Source organism: Castanea sativa, chromosome 10, assembly GCF_040712315.1.
Source record: "Castanea sativa cultivar Marrone di Chiusa Pesio chromosome 10, ASM4071231v1".
Lineage (NCBI taxonomy): Eukaryota > Viridiplantae > Streptophyta > Magnoliopsida > Fagales > Fagaceae > Castanea > Castanea sativa.
This window is the reverse complement of record NC_134022.1, coordinates 31,265,127-31,286,742: the sequence shown is the minus strand read 5'-3', so window position 1 is coordinate 31,286,742 and position 21,616 is coordinate 31,265,127. Positions and strand designations below refer to the sequence as shown.

The 21,616-nt window shown below is 38.4% G+C and overlaps 1 protein-coding gene across 3 annotated transcripts; it reads right to left on the bottom strand.

Moving 5' to 3' along the window:
* Positions 1 to 16,422: 16,422 nt before the first annotated feature.
* Positions 16,423 to 21,079, bottom strand: LOC142612671 (peptide chain release factor 1, mitochondrial). Of its 3 annotated transcripts, none has more exons than XM_075784798.1 (11): positions 20,719 to 21,079; positions 20,527 to 20,645; positions 19,996 to 20,094; positions 19,052 to 19,235; positions 18,861 to 18,909; positions 18,694 to 18,772; positions 18,412 to 18,486; positions 18,258 to 18,335; positions 17,824 to 17,982; positions 16,886 to 16,981; positions 16,423 to 16,799 (listed from the first exon to the last, which is right to left on the bottom strand). In XM_075784798.1, the coding sequence occupies exons 1-11, from the start codon at positions 20,873 to 20,875 to the stop codon at positions 16,605 to 16,607; spliced, it is 1,290 nt and encodes a 429-aa protein (XP_075640913.1). In that variant the 5' UTR covers positions 20,876 to 21,079; the 3' UTR covers positions 16,423 to 16,604. The 3 variants fall into 3 exon arrangements, with proteins under 3 accessions (XP_075640913.1, XP_075640914.1, XP_075640915.1); XM_075784799.1 differs by having other exon boundaries at positions 20,527 to 20,642; positions 20,719 to 21,077; XM_075784800.1 differs by having other exon boundaries at positions 20,527 to 20,634; positions 20,719 to 20,854.
* Between the last annotated feature and the right edge of the window lie 537 nt (positions 21,080 to 21,616).

The following is a 21,616-nucleotide window of genomic DNA, read 5'->3' as shown; positions in this document are numbered from 1 at the left end:
GGGTGGGAATTACATGTACAATGCCTCATCTTTTCATATAAATTTTCAAGTCATCACAGTCTGCAATTGCGTCACTTTCATGGACTTTCTAATAGAGAAAGACATATAATAAGAGGTAAAAAGACATGAAATGAACCTAAATCACAAGAGAGAGAGAAAAGAAAATGTATCTGGTAGTAATAAGCAGCCCCACATTTTTTCTATTTTTCTTGTATGACAGGTTTATAGGGTAAGGTAGCTTTATGTTATATATGTTCAAATGTCTCCTTCAATCCGGACATTTTTGGACCCCAGTGGATTTGCACCATATCTTTGGGCTTTACTTGTAGCCATATATTTTCTTTATCATATATACGTGAATGTGACTCACATATATACGTAATTGTAATTTGGTTGATACTTAACAAGTCTAAAACACACTACTGTAACTGAAAAGCCTTGGATCTTTTTCCTCATTTCCTAGGTTAGGAAGATAGAACTTGTAAGAAAAAGTGGCAACATTTTTTCTATACCGACTTTATGCCCCACAATTGATCTCTGCCAGCCTAGACAATCCCATCTCTCTCTTTCTCTAGTCCCCACCCCCCCAACTTTGTTTGAAGCAGTTAAATTTTATTTTATTAGAAGATTAGACTACTAATCATGATTATATTATCTTTGTGTTTTGATTGCAAGATAACAATCATGATTTTTATTATCTACTTCTGTGTGTGGGGCATGCCTTGACTTGGATGAGTTTGGAAGGAAGATAATTTGTGGTCTAGCTTCAGGACAAGGGGTAAGGTTGGTGAGACAAGATTATAATCAAAAGTGAAAGGATTCAAATGCCCGTATATTGCCAAGAGTTTACTCTTGTGGTACATTTGTATTATCTAGATTTTTTTTTTTTTATAAATTAAAGAGATTCAAGTTCATCTTCTGCACTTGCTATCAGTGGAACATATATGAAAAAAGAAAAAGAAAAAAAAAAACCAACATATTAACTTAAAACTTATCTTAAAACAATGGATGAAATGCCTCAACTTAAACAGCGGATGAAATGCCTTAACCTATAAATTAGAAACGACATAAATATTTAGGCAAAATTATACTATTAATCCTTGAAGTTTATCATGTGAGCACAATTGGTCTCCTAAATTCTAAGTAAATGTTGTTAGTCCCTCAAGTTTCAATAATGAGTATTAATAGTCTTTTTGTTAATTGTCGCTAATGTTATTATTGATGTGGCTAACGGAATAGTAACTTAATATATTTTTAATTGATGTGGCATTTTTTTTAAATTAAAATATAATAAAATTCAATTTTAATAAACTCACTACATTTGATGGGACACCAAAGAGCATAAGAAGGAAAAGGGGAAATCAAACTTTTTTTAGTATGCAATTATAAGCTGTAATCTATGTTATTAAAAAGACATTTATCAATAATTTATTAGCTTTTTTTTTTAGTGAACCGTAATACTTATTAAACATACACGAAAATAGTAATATTAGTGTTTTAAACAATATTTATAATACATTAGCTTGAATGCTCAAGTTCAAGGTGATTGTATGGTGTATTTCAAATGTTTCTTAATATTTTTATTTAATTATACTTTATTTTTAAAAAAAGAATGAAGAGGTCTTTTAAAGAAATATTAAATGCACCTTAATTTGAACTCTATGTATAATAAAATATTTCATAGTTATCAGAACGATAAGCATTGAACGGTCTAGAGAGTTGTATGACGCTTCATTGGTTCAACCGTTGGATTATTGGTTCAATTATTGAATTAATAATCAATATTTTTCAAATAAAAATACATTAGAAAAATCCTAGGATAAACTATAAAAAATGAGAGAGCTCACTAGGTCAAAATAGCGATAAACCAAAAATCTCCTTGAGTAGGATTTGAACCAGTGACCAATTAGTTATCAGCAAACCAATGGTGTTCAATTTAGACATATATAACTGTATTTAAGTTTTGCTAATATGGATTATTAACTTAAAACAGCTGAAGAAATTCCTCAACTTGTAAAACTAAAGGCAACAAAAATAAATATCTCAATTAGTAACCCTTCCAATTACTCAAATAGTAAACTATTTATCAGAAAAAAAAAAAAAAAAAAAAAGTGAATTTTATTAACATATTTAGAGATTTAGGTTAATGCCAACCAAATCTAAAGTTTTTAAAAATTAATTAATTTGGTCTCTAAAACCAACTTAGCCCCTAAGTATTGTTAGACTTGTTAGTCATTTTTCACAATTGTATTAGGAATGAAGTTGATTTTAAGGACCAAATTAATTAGTTTTGAAAAGTCTTGAAACTTATTGTTATTAGCCTAAACCTTATAATATATTAACGAAATTTACCAAAACTTAAAAAATAGTAAATGATTTCTGTATCTAAGCCGACACGAAATCCCAATATGAATCTTGGACCCAACAGGGCCAATAAGGAGCTTTAATTACAACTCAGCTTCTCAATATAGAATCATAGAATTACTCATTGATGACTTGGGGGAATAAAGAAACGTTAATATTAAAATGGATATGGTTAAGCTGATCTCATGGCACAAGTAATATTCAACCATCACTTATAATACACATTTTTCAAAGAATAAATTTAGATTCATTGGTTGCTCACACTCCGCGTGCACAAGTTCAAGACTATTATATTCTTTTGTTGATAATTTGACTTTATTTTCTTTTGTTGATAATTTGACAAGTAATGCTAACACACAAAAAAAACTACAACAATTTCACAGCATTTATAAATTAGTACGTGAAGCCATGTGAGCTAGAGATTGTGGTGGACTAATATATGTGTTGGTATACTAATTTAAGAATGTTATTGTAAGGTCGCAATTTATACCTAAGTCCACCAAGAGGAATGGTATAGGCCCAAAGAGCCCAATACAATAAATTTATAAAGAGTGGGTCAGAAATCTTGTTTCTAATGAGCTTAAATGGTAACAACAATGACCCAAGATTACAAAATGATAAGGATGGATGGATTTATATGATGAAACTTGTCATCGGACTCAAACCAAGGAACAAATTCTTATATTTCTTCTCTCTTAAAGATTAATTACAGATATCTAATCTACAGTGTTTTCTCTTTCTCCCTCTTCATCTCCGAGACCTTCCTTCTTATACTTCTTTCCCCCCCCCCCCCTTCATTTTTGCTCTCCACGTGTAAACCTAGACTACTCTCCTTGATACTTGTCCCATCAGCACCTTCTTGAATTCTTTAGTTAATAGCTGTAAGGTTGAAAATCACTGTTTAGATATCACTTTCTCATTAATGCGGCCAGAGACCTAGGTACAGAGCATTCAATGCGGTAGTAGCATCTTTCTCTAAGATATTTCCCAACTGTTCTTGCTCTATGTGTCCCCGTGAAACATATCTTCATCCACAAGATCTCCTAAAATATCATTTTAGTCAACATGACGTAAGGTTAATAGCTGTAAGGTTGAAAATCACTGTTTAGATATCACTTTCTCATTAATGCGGCCAGAGACCTAGGTACAGAGCATTCAATGCGGTGGTAGCATCTTTCTCTAAGATATTTTCCAACTGTTCTTGCTCTCTGTGTCCCCGTGAAACATATCTTCATGCACAAGATCTCCTAAAATATCATTTTAGTCAACATGACGTACCATCTAACCCTTACTTCACTTAGCCGAGGAGATAGCCCTCCTCGGATTACTTCCATCAACTTCTTCCGCCACATTTGCTCGTGGGTCTCTAAGTTTGACATCCTTATTACCATCAGTCCGTCCTCGGACAGGTAAACATCATCGGACTAAGCCCATGGCCCAAAAACGCATCTTGGGCCTTTTATCCCCACAATAGCCCCTCAAAACTCCATTTTTCTCTCCCATCTGACGAGAAAATTAGGGTTTTGACCCAACGTAACAGCTTCTACACGCTTCCCCAACCTCTACACGTAAGAATGTCGTTTCCCACTCTTGAAACTGTTTCTGACGCTTCGAAGCCCGTGATGCCTCATTAAATGCTCCAAGCGATGCCCTGTCCTCCACATTCAATGGTATGATGCAAATCCTACAGTCAGAATTTCTCCTTGAATTTTGAGTGGGATAACTCCCACTCAATCCCGCCTCTCATATAAAACATTTGGGAGGTTACCATTTTTCCATTACTTCATAAACTGGTTAGCCCTTAACAATCCCTCACTTTCCTAACTCTCAAGAAGTTCCTGAAGAGTCATCTATTTTTTCTCTCGTAAGTTTTCATGCTTTTAGGTTCTTTTTCTCCTCGGCCTCTTAATCTTTTCCCCTTTTTCTAAATCTTCGTTTTTATTTTGTTCAAATGGGTAGATTCAAAGACTTAATAGACTCTACCGCAGGTATAGAGGGCTTTCGAGCCAAATACCACATCCCCTAGGGAGTTGGTTTGAGGTATTGCGCCCCAGACCAGATACTTACCGATAGGAAAGAAGGGGAGGTCGTCATTTCTATAATCGCATTCATAGAAGGAGGAATGACGCTTCCCATGGGGAGCGTAACTCGAGGCTACTTGTATAACCATATGTTATGCCCTCACCAATGTGCACCCAATGTATTTAGAATTTTAGGTAGCGTCGATGCTCTTAATGAGCAGATGGGTTTGAGACTCACATGGCACGACGTTGTCCATATGTATAAGTGTCACCCACTCGCTAACTCGAGGTATTACCTCAAGTCTAGGTCTAGTGTTGTTAGGCTTATATCGTGTCTTCCCAAGTCCAACAAGGGCATGAAAGACGACTACCTAATCACCTCCAGGGAGTGGCACGACGGTCCTCACTGCCCAGTTCAAGAGGGAACACTAGGTGCGATTCCATAGGATTAGGCCCCTCAACACGGGATTTAGTTCTTTTAGCTTTATCATTCATTTTTTGTTTTATTTTCATTTCCTTTTGGTGGAGGATTTTATTGGTCTGACCATGATGCTCCTCGGATGTTTTTGCAGACAAGCAACACGTAGCGCCCCGCTTAAGCCTAACCAACATCAAAGACCTCAACAGAGTTTTAAGGTCCGAGGTATTTGTAAGTGAAGACGAGCAACTGAGGGCGGTCCATCTCATCTTGGGCTTTGAGCCAATATCAACCATCTTCCAAGATGTAGGTAACGCAATCACAGCGGGTGACCCTAGGCGCCGAAGAATAGACGTCTCTAAAGCAGGATTTTTTGCCCAACAAGACCTGCTCGACGAGTCTCCTCCCCTTCTTCTTGTACGCCCAATAGCAGTAATTCTCCCTCTTGTATATCCCGAAGTAGCAGCTTCTAGGGAGGAATCTACCTCCTCACACTTGTCTCTCAAAGAGGAAATAGACTAATTCTAACTCGAAAAAAAAAGAAGAGGAGCAAATCAATCCAATCGACCTCTCAGACTCCGAGAGTGAGCCCGATAGATCAATAGCCCATTTCCCTCCTTTGATAATCGCTGAGGTAGATAGCGAGGTCGAGAAGAATCAATGGCTTTGAATCCAAGGAAGGGTTTGAAGGATATAATGGCTGCTAGGCACAAAGAGTCATCATCCAAAGAGGCCCCTAAAACCCAACTTCCACACACCCTTCCACCTAACCTTCCTCCTCTTATAACCACAACTTCCTATGGATAACTTGAAGAAGAAGAGGAAGGAGCAGGAACTGGAGGGGGGAGAAGTGGTCCCTCTAAAGGGGGCTAAGCAACAAAAAATGGCATAAGATAAACGAGTCGCCCCCGCAGACCACAGGGAGGGTCCGACTGCAACCGAGGTGCTCCAGCAACACGTTTGGGCTCCTCAACTAGAGTTGGATGGCACCGCCATCCCATGGATTCCTCTATTAGAGAATTCCATAGGAGGCATTCGGCCTACATTGTTGAGGCTTTAGAGCAACCTATTCTCTTGCCGAAAGACAAGGATGCTCTAAAAAACATGAGGCAGCAAAACCTCTTCATGTCGTTGAAAAGAGATCTTGGCATGGTAAGTTCTGCTATCACTTATCTCAGATAAATTTTAAGGCTTCCTTTTAATCCTTTATTGATTCCTCTTTCATTTTTATGCAGGCTATCCAAGAAGTTTTTATGGTCGAGGAGTGGGTCAAGGATGCTCGAAAGAAAACCCAGGATAAGATCCAACGCCACGCCCAAACCATTAAAACCCTAGGGGCCGTAAAACAGGAGAAGCGGGAGCTGGCCGACAAATTGATTACTGAGGAGAGGGCGCGTAAGAGCGTAGAGTCTGGCTTACATAGCACAAAGGCCCAGGCTGAGGACTAGCGCAAGTAGCTTCATCTGAAGGAAATTGATCTGGCCACGCAGAAGCAACTAGTTCTGGAGCTCAAGGCGGACTTGGAGAAAGCCAAAGCCTCTACTCGGGCAACCGAGGAAGCTGCCAAGGCCGTAAAACAAGCATCTTACATCCGCGGAGTAGAAGAAACTAAGATCTGGTTAGCTAAGGAACTGACTGAGGTGTGTAGGGATTACTGTAAGGAAACTTGGGAGAAAGCCCTTGACCTTGCAGGGGTCTCTACTTCCTCGAAATGAAGGCAACCTAGGAAAGTGTACTTCCATCCTGACATTCGTGAGATCCCAGTTGCCCCCACACCTTCTCCTGTCATTGCTCCAGAATCTTCTGTGCAGCCCCTTGCTGCACAGGGCCTTCCTCCGCCCTCTGAAGCTTCCAAAGGATCTACCCAACTGGTGATGAAGGCCAAAAGGGCGAGGTTGGCAAGGATAAAGGTAAGGACAAGGAGGCCAAGCCCTCCTCCGAGGCCAAGGACAATGCTACTAAGGCCAAGGACGATGCCAAGGCCAAGGATGCTGCCAGGGCCAAGGACAATGACAAGGCCAAGGATACTGCTAAAGACAAAGATGATGCGGCCAAAGTGAATGAGGTAGAGGCCAAATCCAAAGAAGACCATCCTCCTCCAGCCAAAGAAGACCCTGCTCTTGCAGCCAAAGCTTAGCCCCTAGGATTTTACTTCCTCTGTAATTTTTTCTTTATATATTTTCCTTGATGATGGCATTTTGCCACTATGTAATCAGGTTTTTGTAAGCAAATTGCCTCTTACCGAGAGCTAAGTAAATGAAAATTACAAGTTCTTTATTCATGATAGTTATGTTTATATCCTTTCCTTGTGTAATTTTTGTCTTTCTTAGTACCTAACTAGAGGGGCAATGAGACAATCTCCACAAATAATACCTTCCTATCTATTCAATAGAACCAAGAGTTACTAAGTCAACAATATTAATAAATCACCCTTGCAATTTTAAAATCTATACATTACAACAGAGTAATCATTCACATCATTCCACATAGACCTAAAGCTCTTGATGAAGCATCCAAATATTGACCAGACCATAAATATATATATATATATATATATATGATATGCTTGCAAATGCTTTAAGTGATACTCATGAACCTCAGTTTGTTCAGATCACTATGGTCCGAGGAGAAAAATGTAACCAAAATCAATTTCCACACTTAGAAAAATAGTAGAATATATCAATTTTTCCTAAGGCATGTGGTTTGAGGAACCATGCATAACCAAGGTTCTGTTTGATACTTAGAGAAATAATGGAAGATATCAATTTTTCCAAGGTATGTGGTTCGAAGGGCCAAACATAGCCAAGGTTCTGTTCGATTCTTAGATAAATAACTGAAGATATCAATTTTTCCAAGGTATGTGATCCGAGGAGCCAGGTATAGCCAAGGTTCTGTTTGACACTTAGAGATAATGGAAAATATCAATTTTCCCAAGGTATGTGGTTCGAGAGGCTAGGCATAGTCAAGGTTCTGTTTGATTCTTAGAGAAATAACTGAAGATATCAATTTTTCCAAGGTATGTAGTCCAAGGATCTAAGCATAGCCAAGGTTCTGTTTGACACTTAGAGATAATAGAAGATATCAATTTTCCCCAAGGTATGTGGTCAGAGGAGCCAGTCATAACCAAGATTCTGTTTGACACTTAGAGATAATGGAAGATATCATTTTTTCCAAGGTATGTAGTCCGAGAAGCCAAGCATAACCAAGGTTTTGTTTGATTCTTTGAGAACTAATGAATGTAACGCATGAAGTAATAGACTATATATAACAAAAAAGATTTTCATTAATAATAATACCTTCGCAAGTTATTTATATTCTAGGGACGTGGTACAACATTTTCATCCAGATCTTCTAGATAATAAGTCCATATTCCAGCTACTGAAGTGATACGATATGACCCTTCCCAGTTTGGCCCTAATTTTTTCCAAACTGGATTTTTTGCAGTACCCAAAACTTTCCTTAACACCAAATCCTCTAGTGCCAATGGTCTTAACTTCACGTTCAAGTCATAACCCTGTTTAAGCTTGTACTGATAATATGCTACTTAAACCATGGCACTTTCCTTTCATTCTTTAACCAAATCCAAATTCCTTTCTAACAACCCATCAGTGTTGCTCGAACTAAAAGAGCTTGCCCTCAGCATCGGGAAACCTGTTTCGAGAGGAATTACTGCCTCGGCCCCGTAAGTCATTAAAAAGGGAGTCTTTCTTGTGGACCTACAAGGTGTAGTCCTGTAGGTCCAAAGGACATATGGAAACTCTTCCACCCATCTCCCCTTAACATCATCCAACCTCTTCTTTAGCCCATTAACTATTACCTTATTAACAGCCTCGGCCTGTCCATTCCCTTGCGGATAAACCAGAGTGAAATATCTGTTTGTAATACCCAAATCGCAGTAATATCTTCTGAATGCCTTACTATCAAACTGAACACCATTATCTGAGATAAGGATATGAGGAATTCCGAACCAGGTGACAATATTTTTCCAAACAAATCTTCTTGCGTCCAGATCCCTGATATTTGATAGTGGCTTAGCTTCAACCCATTTAGTGAAATAATCTATGCCGACCAGCAACCATCTCCTATTCCCTGCTGCCTTGGGAAAGGGTCCTACAATATCCAAGCCCCATTGAGCAAAAGGCCAAGGACTAGGTAAAGGATTAAGGACACCCCCTGGTTGATGAATGTTGGGAGCAAACCTCTGGCATTGGTCACACTTCTTTACATATTTCAGTGCTTCCTTCAGCATATTAGGCACAGCAGGTATGGTCCTAAAAAATAACACTTGTATAATTTTTTATCCTTGGACAACCAAAATCGAGGAGCCTTCCTACGTACCTTGTCAGCTTCAAATTTTTCATCGAGTAAGATATTCTCCTTAAGGTATAGCACAACGGGGTCCATCCAGCTACGTCCCACCTTGATCTAATGAACACGGACTATATCCACATTCATCTTGGTAGGCATACACAAATCTTCTACTAAAATAACCCAAGGCAAACTCTGTGCCGAGGACATTGCCAGGGTGGCTAAAGAGTCAACATGAGTTTTCTGTTTCTGGAGATTTGTTCTAAGGCAAAAGATTTAAAATTTGATTGCAAACATCTAACCTAACTTAAATACTCCTGCATCCTCGGATCTCTAGCTTCTAACTCCCCTTCCACCTGGCCTACAACCAATCTTGAATCTGAAAACATCTCCACATTTTTCCCTCCCATTTTCTGAACTATGGTCATTCCTACCAATAGAGCTTCATACTCGGCTTCATTATTTGTGGCCGAGAAACCCATTCTCAAAGATTTCTCAATGATGATCTTATCTAGAGATATTATAACTAGTCCCACTCCAGATCCTTTTTTATTTGCCGCACCATCCACGTACACCTTCCACGATAGAGATTCTTTCTTGGAAATCATGTCAACTGATTTTTCATCCATGTCTGACTTCTTCATATTTTCTTCTAACGAGGGCTCCGCGAATTCGACCACCAAGTTAGCGAGGACCTGGCCTTTTACAAAAGTACGTGGCATATACTTGATATCAAAAGTCCCCAGAATTTTTCCCCACTTGGTAATTCTTACTGTATAAATAGCACTCTAATGTAGAGATCTGAGCAGGAGTTGGGTTAAGACCACAACTGTGTGAGACTGGAAGAAAAAGGGAAGCTTACGCGTGGCATGCACCACTGCCAAAATGGCTTTTTCCAGTGGTAAGTAACAAATCTCAACTTCATGCAATGATTTATTTACGTAATAGACTGGTCTCTGAACACCGTCGTCAACCCTTATCAGCACCAAACTGACAGCATGAGAAGCCACATCAATGTAAGCAAACAACACCTCATCCACCTCGGGCCTGGACATAATAGGTGGTCGAAAAAGATATTGCTTAAGCTGTTGAAAAGCCAAAACACACTCCTTAGTCCACTCGAATCCCTTCTATTTGTTCAGCAACTAGAAGAAAGGCCTACATCTATCCGCGGACTGAGAAATAAACCGGTTTAAGGCAGCCATCATTCCTGTCAATCTCTAAATTTCTTTAGGATTTCAAGGTGGCTGCAAGCTACTTATGGCTTTAACCTGATCAGGATTGACCTCGATTCCACGATGAGTGACCATATACCCCAAAAATTTGTCTGATCCCACACCAAAGGAGCATTTAGAAGCATTAAGGCATAGCTTGTGTTTCCTCAGTATCTTAAAGATGATTTCAAGGTCCTCCACGTGCTTGGACACTACGTTACTTTTCACCACCATGTCATCTATGCAAACCTCAATGTTTTTCCCTAATTGTGGCTCAAACATCTCGGTCATCATCCTTTGATAAGTAACCCTTGCATTCTTCAAACCAAAAGGCATCACTTTGTAATGGTAATTTCCTGTAGGAGTAACAAAAGCCGTTTTTTTCCTGATCATCTAAGGCCAGGGGTATTTGATGATATCCTTGGAAGGCATCCAGAAAACTCATCTGAGGATGCCCCATAGTGGCATCCACTAGTTAATCAATGCGAGGCATGGGAAAAGAATCTTTGGGGCACGCTATATTCAAATCAATAAAGTCTACACATACCCGTCATTTTCCATTCTTCTTCTTGACCACCACTGTGTTGGCCAACCAATCAGGATAAAAGACCTCTTTGATAGCTCACGCCTGCTTGAGCTTGATTACCTCTTCCTTGACACCTTCAGAATGTTCCTTAAATGATCTCCAAGCATTCCAAGCAAAAACATCAATGTTTTCCCTAAGGAACTCCATCAATTCTTCCTTCTCCTCAGGAGGCAGCTGGGCGCCTATCTGAAAATACCTCTCTTTAACATCACTTATAGAAACCCACTCTAAACCTTCACATTTTGCTTCCACCACTAGATCCTCTGATAATACTGACTCCTTTAATTGCTACAAACCGTGTGTATTTGATGCTGAGGACTCCCCCTCAATTGGATGTCTAATTGCGGCCACCATACACTGCCTAGTCGTAGATTGGCTTCCAATCAGCTCCTCAACTTAGTCACTAGATGGATACTTCAACTTCAAATGCAAAGTGGGAGGAACAGCCCCCATGGCATAAAGCCAGGGTCTTGCCACAATGGCCGTATATGGAGAATATGCATCCACCACTATGAAGTTGACTTCTACAACTTCTATCCCAGTTTGTACTGGCAACTTGACTTGCCCCATTGGTATAACCATCTTTCCATCAAAACCTATTAGAGGTGAATCATAACTAGTCAAATCCCCTGATTTTAACCCCAACCCCTTATACAAATCGGGGTACATAATTTCCGCCCCACTACCTTGATCCACCAATACACGTTTCACATTGTACCCCCTATCTTGAGCGTGACCACTAAAGCATCATCATGTGGTTGCATAGTTCCAACCTTATCCTTCTCCAAGAAACTCAATGCCAGTTGGATTGCAACCTTAGCCCTCTTCGGGTCATGATTAGAGTCCTCTGGTAGCGACCGAGCTACAGTCATTACACGGGAGGGACACGGACCCGTCCTCTCAAGAGCGGCAAAAATGACATTAATGGTGCCCAACGGAGGCCTTGAAGAAGTGTTCCCTTGAATGCCTCAGCCTGTATGATCAACCTATCCATTGGGCCTATATAAGAACTATTTTAACCTTCCATCTCTAACCAATTGCTCCAAATGATACCACATGGTTCTGCAATTCTCAGTGGTGTGTTCGCGCTCCTGATGATATTGACAATGAAGGTTCTGATTGCGTCTGGCGGGGTGTCCACTCATCTTGTTAGGTCATTTGAAGTATGGCTCATTCTTGATCTTTTCTAAAATCTGATGAACTGGCTCTCGAAATACCGTGTTGACTGCCTGTGGCACAATAGCAGACCCGGTCTGCCTAGCAAAATCTCGCCGAGGACAATTATCGTTATATTTATCCGACCTGGAGTCCCTCCTATCCTGAGAGAACACCTTCGCCTTTCCTTTACCCAGCTGCTGGTCCTCCTCAACCCGTTTATATTTATCGATCTGGTCCATAAGCTGGAGCACACTATTAACTGGTTTCCCCGTTAACGACTTTCTCAAACCATGCTTAGCCGGTAAGCCGACCTTGAAAGTTCTGATGGCCACATCATCAAAGTCCCCATCAATCACATTGAACATCTCCCAGTACCTGTCTATGTATGTTTTTAAGATTTCATCCTCTCACATAGCCATAGACAACAAAGAATCCAAAGGCCGAGGGACTCTACTGCATGTAATAAAGTGAGATCCGAATGCCCGGGTGAGTTCCTTAAAGGAATCAATAGACCCTGATCCTATGCCATCAAACCACCTCATCATGACAAGCCTAAGCTAGATGGGAAAACCTTGCACATCAAATCCTTATTCTTGGAGTGCACAGTCATTCTTTGGTTGAAATAGATTACGTGCTCCACAAGGTCAGTTCGACCATTATACATGGTGAATGTTGGCTGAGTGAAACGCCGAGGAAGCTTTCCCCCTTCAACTTTACGTGTAAAGGGTGATTTAGAAATTTGATTCAGCGCCCGGCTCATAGCACCAGTTCCCAGACCCTTGCTGGATGAATTTCTATTCCTGTGATTATAGGGGTTACTCTCTTCGTACGAGTAAGACTCACTAGGGGGAGTTCTTGACCTAGGCCTGTAGCTGCCCTCCTCATTCTCACCAGAAGAAGAGTAAAAAATGGACGGAGCTCACCTCCGCCATTCGTGACATAACTGTCTCCTCAAACGGTCAATTTCCAACTGCATGGCCCTGGCATTCTCTTCATGGGAGACTCTACTTCCATTTCTTGACTAACTCCTGCTAGTATGGGTGGTATGTACACTTCCCTCCTGGTCTCCACCTCGTTCGAGATTGAGGAAGTCATCTTGACGCTGGGACCCCCTAGACTCCATCTGGTGTGGACCTGAATTTGCCATAACTAGACCTTAAACTCACTAAAAACCAAAGATTTCCCACAGACGGCGCCAATTATAAGGTCACAATTTGTACCTAAGCCCACCAAGAGAAAGAGTATATGCCTAAAAAGCCCAATACAATAAATTTATAGAAAGTAAGTCAAAAATCTTGTTTCTAATGAGCTTAAACAGTAACAACAGTGGCCCAAGATTACAAAATGATAAGGATGGATGAATTTATATGATGAAACTTGTCCTCGGACTCAAGCCAAGGAACAGATTCTTATATTTCTTGTCTCTTAAAGATTAATTACAGATATCCAGTCTACAATGTTTTCTCTTTCTCCCTCTTCTTCTCCAGGGCCTTCTTTCTTTTTATACTTCTTTTCCCCCCTTCATTTTTGCTCTCCACGTGTAGACCTAGACTACTCCCCTTGATACTTGTCTCATCAGCACCTTCTTGAAGTCTTTAGATAACAGTTGTAAGGTTGAAAATCACTATTCAAATATCACTTCCTCATTAATGCAGCCAGAGACTTAGGTACAGAGCATTCAATGCGGTAGTAGAAGCTTTCTCTAAGATATTTCCCAACTGTTTTTACTCTCTGTGCCCCTGTGAAACATATCTTCATCCACAAGACCTCCTAAAATATCATTCTAGTTAACAAGACGTACCATCTGACCCTTACTTCACTTAGCCGAGGAGATACCCCTCCTCGAATTACTTCCATCAACTTCTGCCACCACATTTGCTCGTGGGGTCTCTAAGTTTGACATCCTTATTACTATCAATACATCCTCGAACAGGTAAACATCCTCAGACTAAGCTCATGGCCTAAAAACGCATCTTGGGTCTCTTTTAATTAAATATGACAGTTGTTTTTCATAGTAAATTACCATGTCTCATAAGTCAAACATTAATAATTTTTGTCATTTAAAAAAAAAAAGCATATTCCATTACAGAAACAGATATCTTCATTTACTCTACGAGACAAAATGGTCCAAATTCAAGGTGAAATTTAGTATTTCACAAAGTTAAAATATTGAATGCCAAGAGCCTTGTAACTCAATTGGAACTTTGGTGTTTCCAAGAAAGACATCTAGAGTTCAAATCAATTCATAAAATTTTGAATCTTCTCCAAGAAATAATCCCTATACATTTGCTTTGATATATAATGAATCCTACTCTACTGGTCACATTGGCCAATAAGTGAATGAGTTTTATATAAAAAGTCATCCGTAGAAATGATCAAGCACTTGCCTCACCTGACCCACCCACTCAAACTAGGCTAACCTAAAGGCCCAGTTTGCTTTGACATGTCCCTCCTGATTAGGGGTGGCAATTTTTATTCATATCTATGAACCCACCCATTATCCACCTTATTTGGATAAGTATTAACCCAACCCATTTGAATATTTGGGTTAAATGGGTAAAGACACATTTGGTTATTTAATTAGATGTATCTAAATGGATAAATCCACTAATACCCACTAAACCCATCTAAAATTTAAATAAACAACATAAAATCTAAATTTTTAGAAAATGACCAAAATACCCCTGGAACTTAAAAAATGACCAAAATACTCCCAAAACCCAAAAAAATGACCAAAATACCCCCGAAACCTAAAAAATGACCAAAATACCCCCAAAACCCAACAAATGACCAAAATGCCCCCGAAACCTAAAAATTACCAAAATACCCCCAAAACCTAAAAAATTACCAAAATACCCGCAAAACCTAAAAATTACCAAAATATCCCCGAAACCCAAAAAATGACCAAAATACCGCCCCAAAACCTAAAAATGACCAAAATACCCCCTAAAACCAAAAAATTACCAAAATACCCCCAAACCTAAAAATTACCAAAATATCCCCAAAACCCAAAAAATAACCAAAATATCCCCAAAACCCCAAAAATAACCAAAATATCCCCAAAATGACCAAAACACCTCCAAAATCTCTAAAATGTCCAAAATATCCCCCAAAAAATGACCAACATACTCCCGAAACCTAAAAATAACCAAAATACCTCCAAAACCCAAAAAATAACCAAAATACCTCCAAAACCCAAAAAATAACCAAAATACCCCAAAACCCACAGAATTAGCAAAATACCTCCAAAACCTCTAAAATGAGCAAAATCCCCCCCCCCCTCCAAACCTCTAAAATGTCCAAAAGACCCCCAAATTCCAAAAAATTACCAAAATGCTTCCTAAACCTAAAAAATGACCAAAATTCCCCCTAAACCTTAAAAATGACCAAAATACCTCTGAAACCTTAAAATTACCAAAAATACTCTCGAAACCTAATAAATGACCAAAATACCTCTGAAACCTATAAAATGACTAAAATACCTCCGAAACCTCTAAAATGACCAAAATACCCCCTAAACCAATAAAATGATCAAAATACCCCCTGAAACCCAAAAATGATTTTGGAGGTATTTTAGTCATTTTATTGGTTTTAGGAGCTATTTTAAGTTAGTAATGGATAATTAATTTATATATAAACAGGTCATAAATGGATAATTACACACCCAACCTATTTATGACCCAACCCGCCCATTTGCCACCCCTACTCCTAATGCACCTTATCCCCTTATTCCTACTCCCACGCACTACCCACCTTTCTCTATCACCTTCAACTGAATCCTCCACCTCTCACCTCTCTTTCATATATCTCCACCACATTCTGCCATAGAGCCATCGCTACGCAGCCACTAAATCATCGCCAAATAACATCAACTTTGCTTGAACACCGCTGCCAACTTTCGTCACATGTTTCAGGGCAAGATCTACAACTGTTATACAATTTTATCATTCTCTTCAGCCAAGCCTTGTTGTCGTTGAAAAGCATCATCAATCAAAGAAGTTGAAACCATTTCAACAAAATTTGACTGCCAATTTGAGGACTCTCAAACGGTCGAGTGGTTGTTTTGCATAAGTGGACAGTGGATTCATCTCTTCCCCATCTGACATGGTCGAGTCAAGTGACAGTTTGATGCCTAACCTAAGCCCAACTGACCTATGACCACCCCTAGTTGTTAGTACATTGTCAGCCTGGATTGGTTAAATGAGTTTTATAATGCCTATGCAAGTAACTTTTCTTTGATCTTTCTCATGGTCTATGAGAAGATAGTGCATGTACAGAATGTGTTAAACAGAAGTTAAGAGAAACCTAATGGGCGCAAACAATAAAACAGGGGTGATGAAAATGTCTACTGTTTTACGCAAACAAAAATGACGGTAAACCCACATGTAGAGCATGTGTTTCATTTAATGACAACATAAATCATACCTTAAAAAAAAATTATGAGCTCTCTTTCTCTCTCTACATAAAGGAATGGAAAAATATAAAGAAAGTGACTTTCAATTGAATCAAAAAAATAAATAAATAAATAACAATTATCACTTGGAAGAACCAAAAGATGCAATTGCATCCATTTCCTGCTGCAAAAGAAGAGCATTGATGAAGACATCTAGACTTTCTCCCTGCATCACATCATCTATTGCATAATGAGTGATACCAACACGGTGATCAGTGACACGCCCTTGAGCAAAGTTGTATGTACGGATGCGTTCAGATCTGTCCCCACTACCAATCTGTTTTGAAATGTGTACAAGGTATAACAATCTCAAAATAAACAGCTAAACAAACCAAACCTAAACCCATCTCATATCTCACGTACCTGCTCCAATCGTAGTTTTGATCTACTGATCTGAATTCTAGACCTTTCTATTTCATATAGCTTTGCGCACAGCACCTTAAGTGCTTTGGCTTTGTTCTAATAAAACCAAAGAAAGAAAAAAAAATAGAGAAGGGGATGAAAACATGATACGGAAGACAAGAACCAGGATAAGATCAAGATCATAAAGGCATAGTAAATAAAGCACACAGCCTGCTGATTAATTTATCTTGCTTACAAATACAAAGGTTTCAAAAAGTAATCCAACTATGCTGCATGTTGCATATGTTGCAAATAACAGGTATAACTTATTTCGCTTGCCAAATATAAAGGTTTTAATAAGTAATCCAAGTATGCTGCATGTTACCTATGTTGGAAATAACGAGCATAGGAGTTCAAAAATCTGTAGTTATGTAAAACCTATGTTATGCATAATTCAGATAAGACAACAATACAGAAAAGAGACACTATTAGTGAACCATAAGATCTAAAACTATATGCTGCTGACTACTTTCTTCCACTTCAACACCAATTGATAGTTATCCAGGTTGGCATTGCTGGTAACAACACAACCAATATTTAGAAGCTGTAGCTCTCCAAATATATAATAAAGAGCAAAAGCTGGAAAACTAAATAGAGAATAGCCCTCTCGATTTTGTACCAAATAAAAGTAAAAAAGAGATATAAATATATATGCCAGGTCAAAAATACAATCCAACTACCTCATATGCAAATTACTATAAGATTCAACAGAAGATTTTTTCTGCTTATAAGTTTATTACTCACCAATAAAATTCATGGTAAAATTAGGGAAAGGTTGTCAAATCTAGCAAATCAGTATTTCTGTTTAAGGGATTATGATTTCCAGAATTTGTAAGAAAAATGTCAGTTCTGTTCCAAAGGTTGTTGCAAAACAGTTGCAGAAGTTCAGAAAATAATACCATATGCTGAGATCGCTCATCTTGTATGGCCACTGTCATCCCAGTTGGAATATGAGTTATTCTAACAGCACTGTTTGTGGTATTTGCATGCTGCCCACCAGAACCACCAGATCTATAAGTATCAATTCTCAAATCTTCATTCCTCAACTGGACATCTACCTGCAGAAGACCCAAACATGTATGATAAAGGGAATGATTCCTTGTATAAAAATAGAAACCTCAGTGACAAGAGAACCATCAATCAGATATTCATACTTGAAACATTACACAGACTACTGACAAATGAGCAAAGAAAAGCGATAAGTTGTTTGTGACCTAAAACATAGAAACTCAAAAGGATGTTCCATCTGGGAAGGGGAAACCAAACTCTCAAATATAGTTGGATCCCACATTCAGATAACGGTGTCCTACAATTTCAACTGGAAAGTTAGTACCTCATCAGCCTGAGGAAGAATAGCAACAGAAACAGCACTGGTGTGAACACGTCCAGACTTCTCTGTGACTGGGACTCGCTGCCAAAGGAAAATGTCAGTCATTGTCATTGGTATTTGACATCATGAAAATGAGTTAGGCAGGTGGCAATGAAACCTGAACTCTGTGAATCCCACTCTCAAATTTAAGTTTCCCATAAACACCTGCTCCTGAAATTGCTGCACTGGCTTCCTGTAAATGAGAACTACAAGTCAAAAAAAAAGAGAAAGACACATCACAACAAGATGAATGCCAGCTGTAATACTGAAAACATAAGATTCAGACTCCACAACTACCTATAGGTAGTAAGTCATATGAACCAAGTATTTACTTGCATTCCTTAAAGGTGGGGCTCATAAAAGGATTAATTTGACATTCAACAGAGAATGGAACAGTCACCTTGTATCCTTTAAGATCAGACTCTGTTATATCTACAACTTCAAATTTCCAACCTTTCTTTTGTGAGTATCTCTCATATCTGTCATGATTCAAACAAGGTAACATCTCCATTGAGAACTAGTACAATAAATACAACTAGAGATTCTAAACTTGTTGTAATAACTTACATTTTAAACACATCCATTGCAAACAAAGAAGCCTCTTCCCCACCCGTTCCTGATTAAGGGTTTCATCAATTATAAAAAGATTATAAAAAGAAGTGAAAAAAGGTGCCTAAAAAACCTTGAAACGTATTGACAAGGAAGTAGATCTCAACAAAAGTTGCACTAAGATGCCCTTCTTTATAGGCCTTTGTTACCTGCTCTCACCTCCAAGATACTGTCCCTCTCATCAGCATCATCCTTTGGAAGTAAGGACTTGAGCAGCAAACTCTGCAGCCTTTTCTCTTCTTCAATAGCCTGACCTAATTCCTCAGTGGCCATATCAAGCATGTCTTTGTCTTGTGGACATTCAGCCATCAGTGACTTCAAACCATTAATCTCCTGCAGAAAGAAAAATAGAAACATCATATCACTTCTGACCACCTTAACCAATTGGCTATGCAAGAAGCACTGTAAGAAAGCAAGTACATATCATTTACAGCTTCGGCAAGATGCAAAACATCAACCGATCGACATTGTCGTTGATTGCATGCACCCATACTTGTTGCAATAACAAACATGAAAACCATCATAGGCTGGAATTTTTAAGCAATAAGGAATACCTAATACACATATTTAACTGTATCACTCTTTAACCGGGGAAACTTAGACCTAGGTTGGTAGGTGAGTAACGAAGGCATGAAATTCTATCAACTGGCTTAGACTATGATTCATTTCCTAGCTTTACAACTTAAAGAACAGACAAGAAGACTCAAACAAGATTTGATTTTATTACTAATATATCAAAAAATGACTGCATTCTATGAACACAGTTATCAGCATTAGTCCTTTAAGACAAATATATGTGGTCAGCATCTCTCAAATAGCAACACAGAGAAAGACAACTAGACGTGTGCAAGAACTAACTTAAACCCCCCCCCCCCCCCCACATCGCCACCCAAAAAATAATAACACATAGACACTAGTCACACTACTACCACCTATGAATTAACACTTGGCTCATATACCATGACCATGTGTGCAATGAACTTCCCAACATCAGATTCAAAAATTAGGGGAAAAAAACTACAATGTTGAAAAGATCACAATTCAATTTATAATCAGCACTCAGCAGCAATTGTTTAAAGAGTTAACAAAGTACCTTCTGTTTAGTCCTCAAATGAGCTATAAGCTCCATAGAACCCCTGAGCTTCCGGAGCTCCTTATTGGCCCTTGCATACTCTGCCGGTGACACTTCTGGCTGTCTTCATTCAACATCAAAACTAACCATTTCTTTCATACATATAAAAAATTTATAAAAAAAAAGTTTCCCAAGATTAAAAAGGGCTAAACTAATTACACTTTATTCACTTGTACCTCTGGGTTAAAAAGTTGCACTATACCCACATGAGGTTTGATTGTGTTTACTCTCTGTTTCATAAATTTAATACATTGATATCATAATTAAGTTAAAGTTTTTTTTTTTTTTTGGGTTTTCTGAGTATGGTTTAAAAATGATTTAATAATTCGATTTATAACTATTTGGAGCTAATTTACTCAGAAAACTCAAGCAAAATGTAGGTTTTGAAAACGCGGATTGGCAAATCAAATTCGACCCAGACCAACGGTTGATAAATAAAGTATAATGATTATTTTTTTTTCTTTAAAAAAAATAAAAAGAAGATGAAATTACCTGGTTGATGAGATTGTGAAGACAAGTAGTCCTATGTTCAATAGCCGACAACCTTTGTTCCATTATTCTAACGAGGTCGGCCGACAGCTGAGGTTGCTGCTGCTGCTGCTGCACTTCTGCTATTTTCAAATGTCTTCAAATGTCTACAAATACTCCATAATTTCACACACAAAACAATAAAACATAACGTACCTGTGGGTGTAGAGTAAGAGCGAAAGTAGTCGGAGATGAGAGAAGAAGTGACGGAAGAATGAAGATTGTGTGGTTGGTTTGGGCGTCCTGGTATTATTGGTGCAGAGGATTTGAACAGTTTCAGTGCCCGTACCAGATTGCCTCCATGAATTCTCATTGCTTATTCTTCTTCTTCTTCTTCTTCTTCTTTGTTTCCCCTGCTTTTTTCTTTTCCCCACGCGAGGTGAGGTGAGGTATATAGAAACTAGAAAGGCCAGACCCGCTACGAGAGCCCCTTCACATGTGAGACTTCTACGTTTTGCGCCGGAGTAGGTCTAGTTTTATTGTTATTTAACACTTGTCTATTTTTGGGTCAAGAGCACTTTGGGTCTAGTACCTAAGTACACTGGAACTAATCCAGACCCTTTTCAGTCTGACCTAAACCATGGAGACTATTTTACGTTTTTACTTTTCAAACATCCTTAGCAAATAATCTATATTATACTTTATTTTAATAAGATGTCAATGTTTCTGAATTTTTTTTAAATTGTTTTTATTTCACATATAATAACTATTATCCATTATTTTTCTTCATTCTTGGGTTACCTAAAGAAATAATAATAATTTAACTGTAAAATAAATAATATTAGTGTAAATTTACACGCTTACTTATAATAATCATGTATTTTTACACTATTTTACATATGGCTTGATATGGGAGAATTTTGGGCTTAATTGGTTAAAATGTGGTTCTTTTTCTATTATACAAGTACTAGTCTCGTAGTGCAAGTGCTCTTAAATAACCAAATTATTATATAATTAACCAAATTAACATAGATATTTCATATGATTCGACATTGTACCTACATCCATAAAAGTGAACGGCTAATGATCCGCTATATGAAAAATTAAGAATATG

Bases quoted from the DNA above. Each gene is read 5' to 3' on its own strand.
- LOC142612671 (XM_075784798.1), bottom strand. From the start codon at position 20,875: ATGAGAATTCATGGAGGCAATCTGGTACGGGCACTGAAACTGTTCAAA. The intron at 20,095-20,526 runs GTAATTTCATCT...GAATGAAGACAG, and splicing joins TTCACAATCTCATCAACCAG to CCAGAAGTGTCACCGGCAGA. The intron at 18,336-18,411 runs GTTTCATTGCCA...TTCCTTTGGCAG, and splicing joins GTGGGATTCACAGAGTTCAG to CGAGTCCCAGTCACAGAGAA.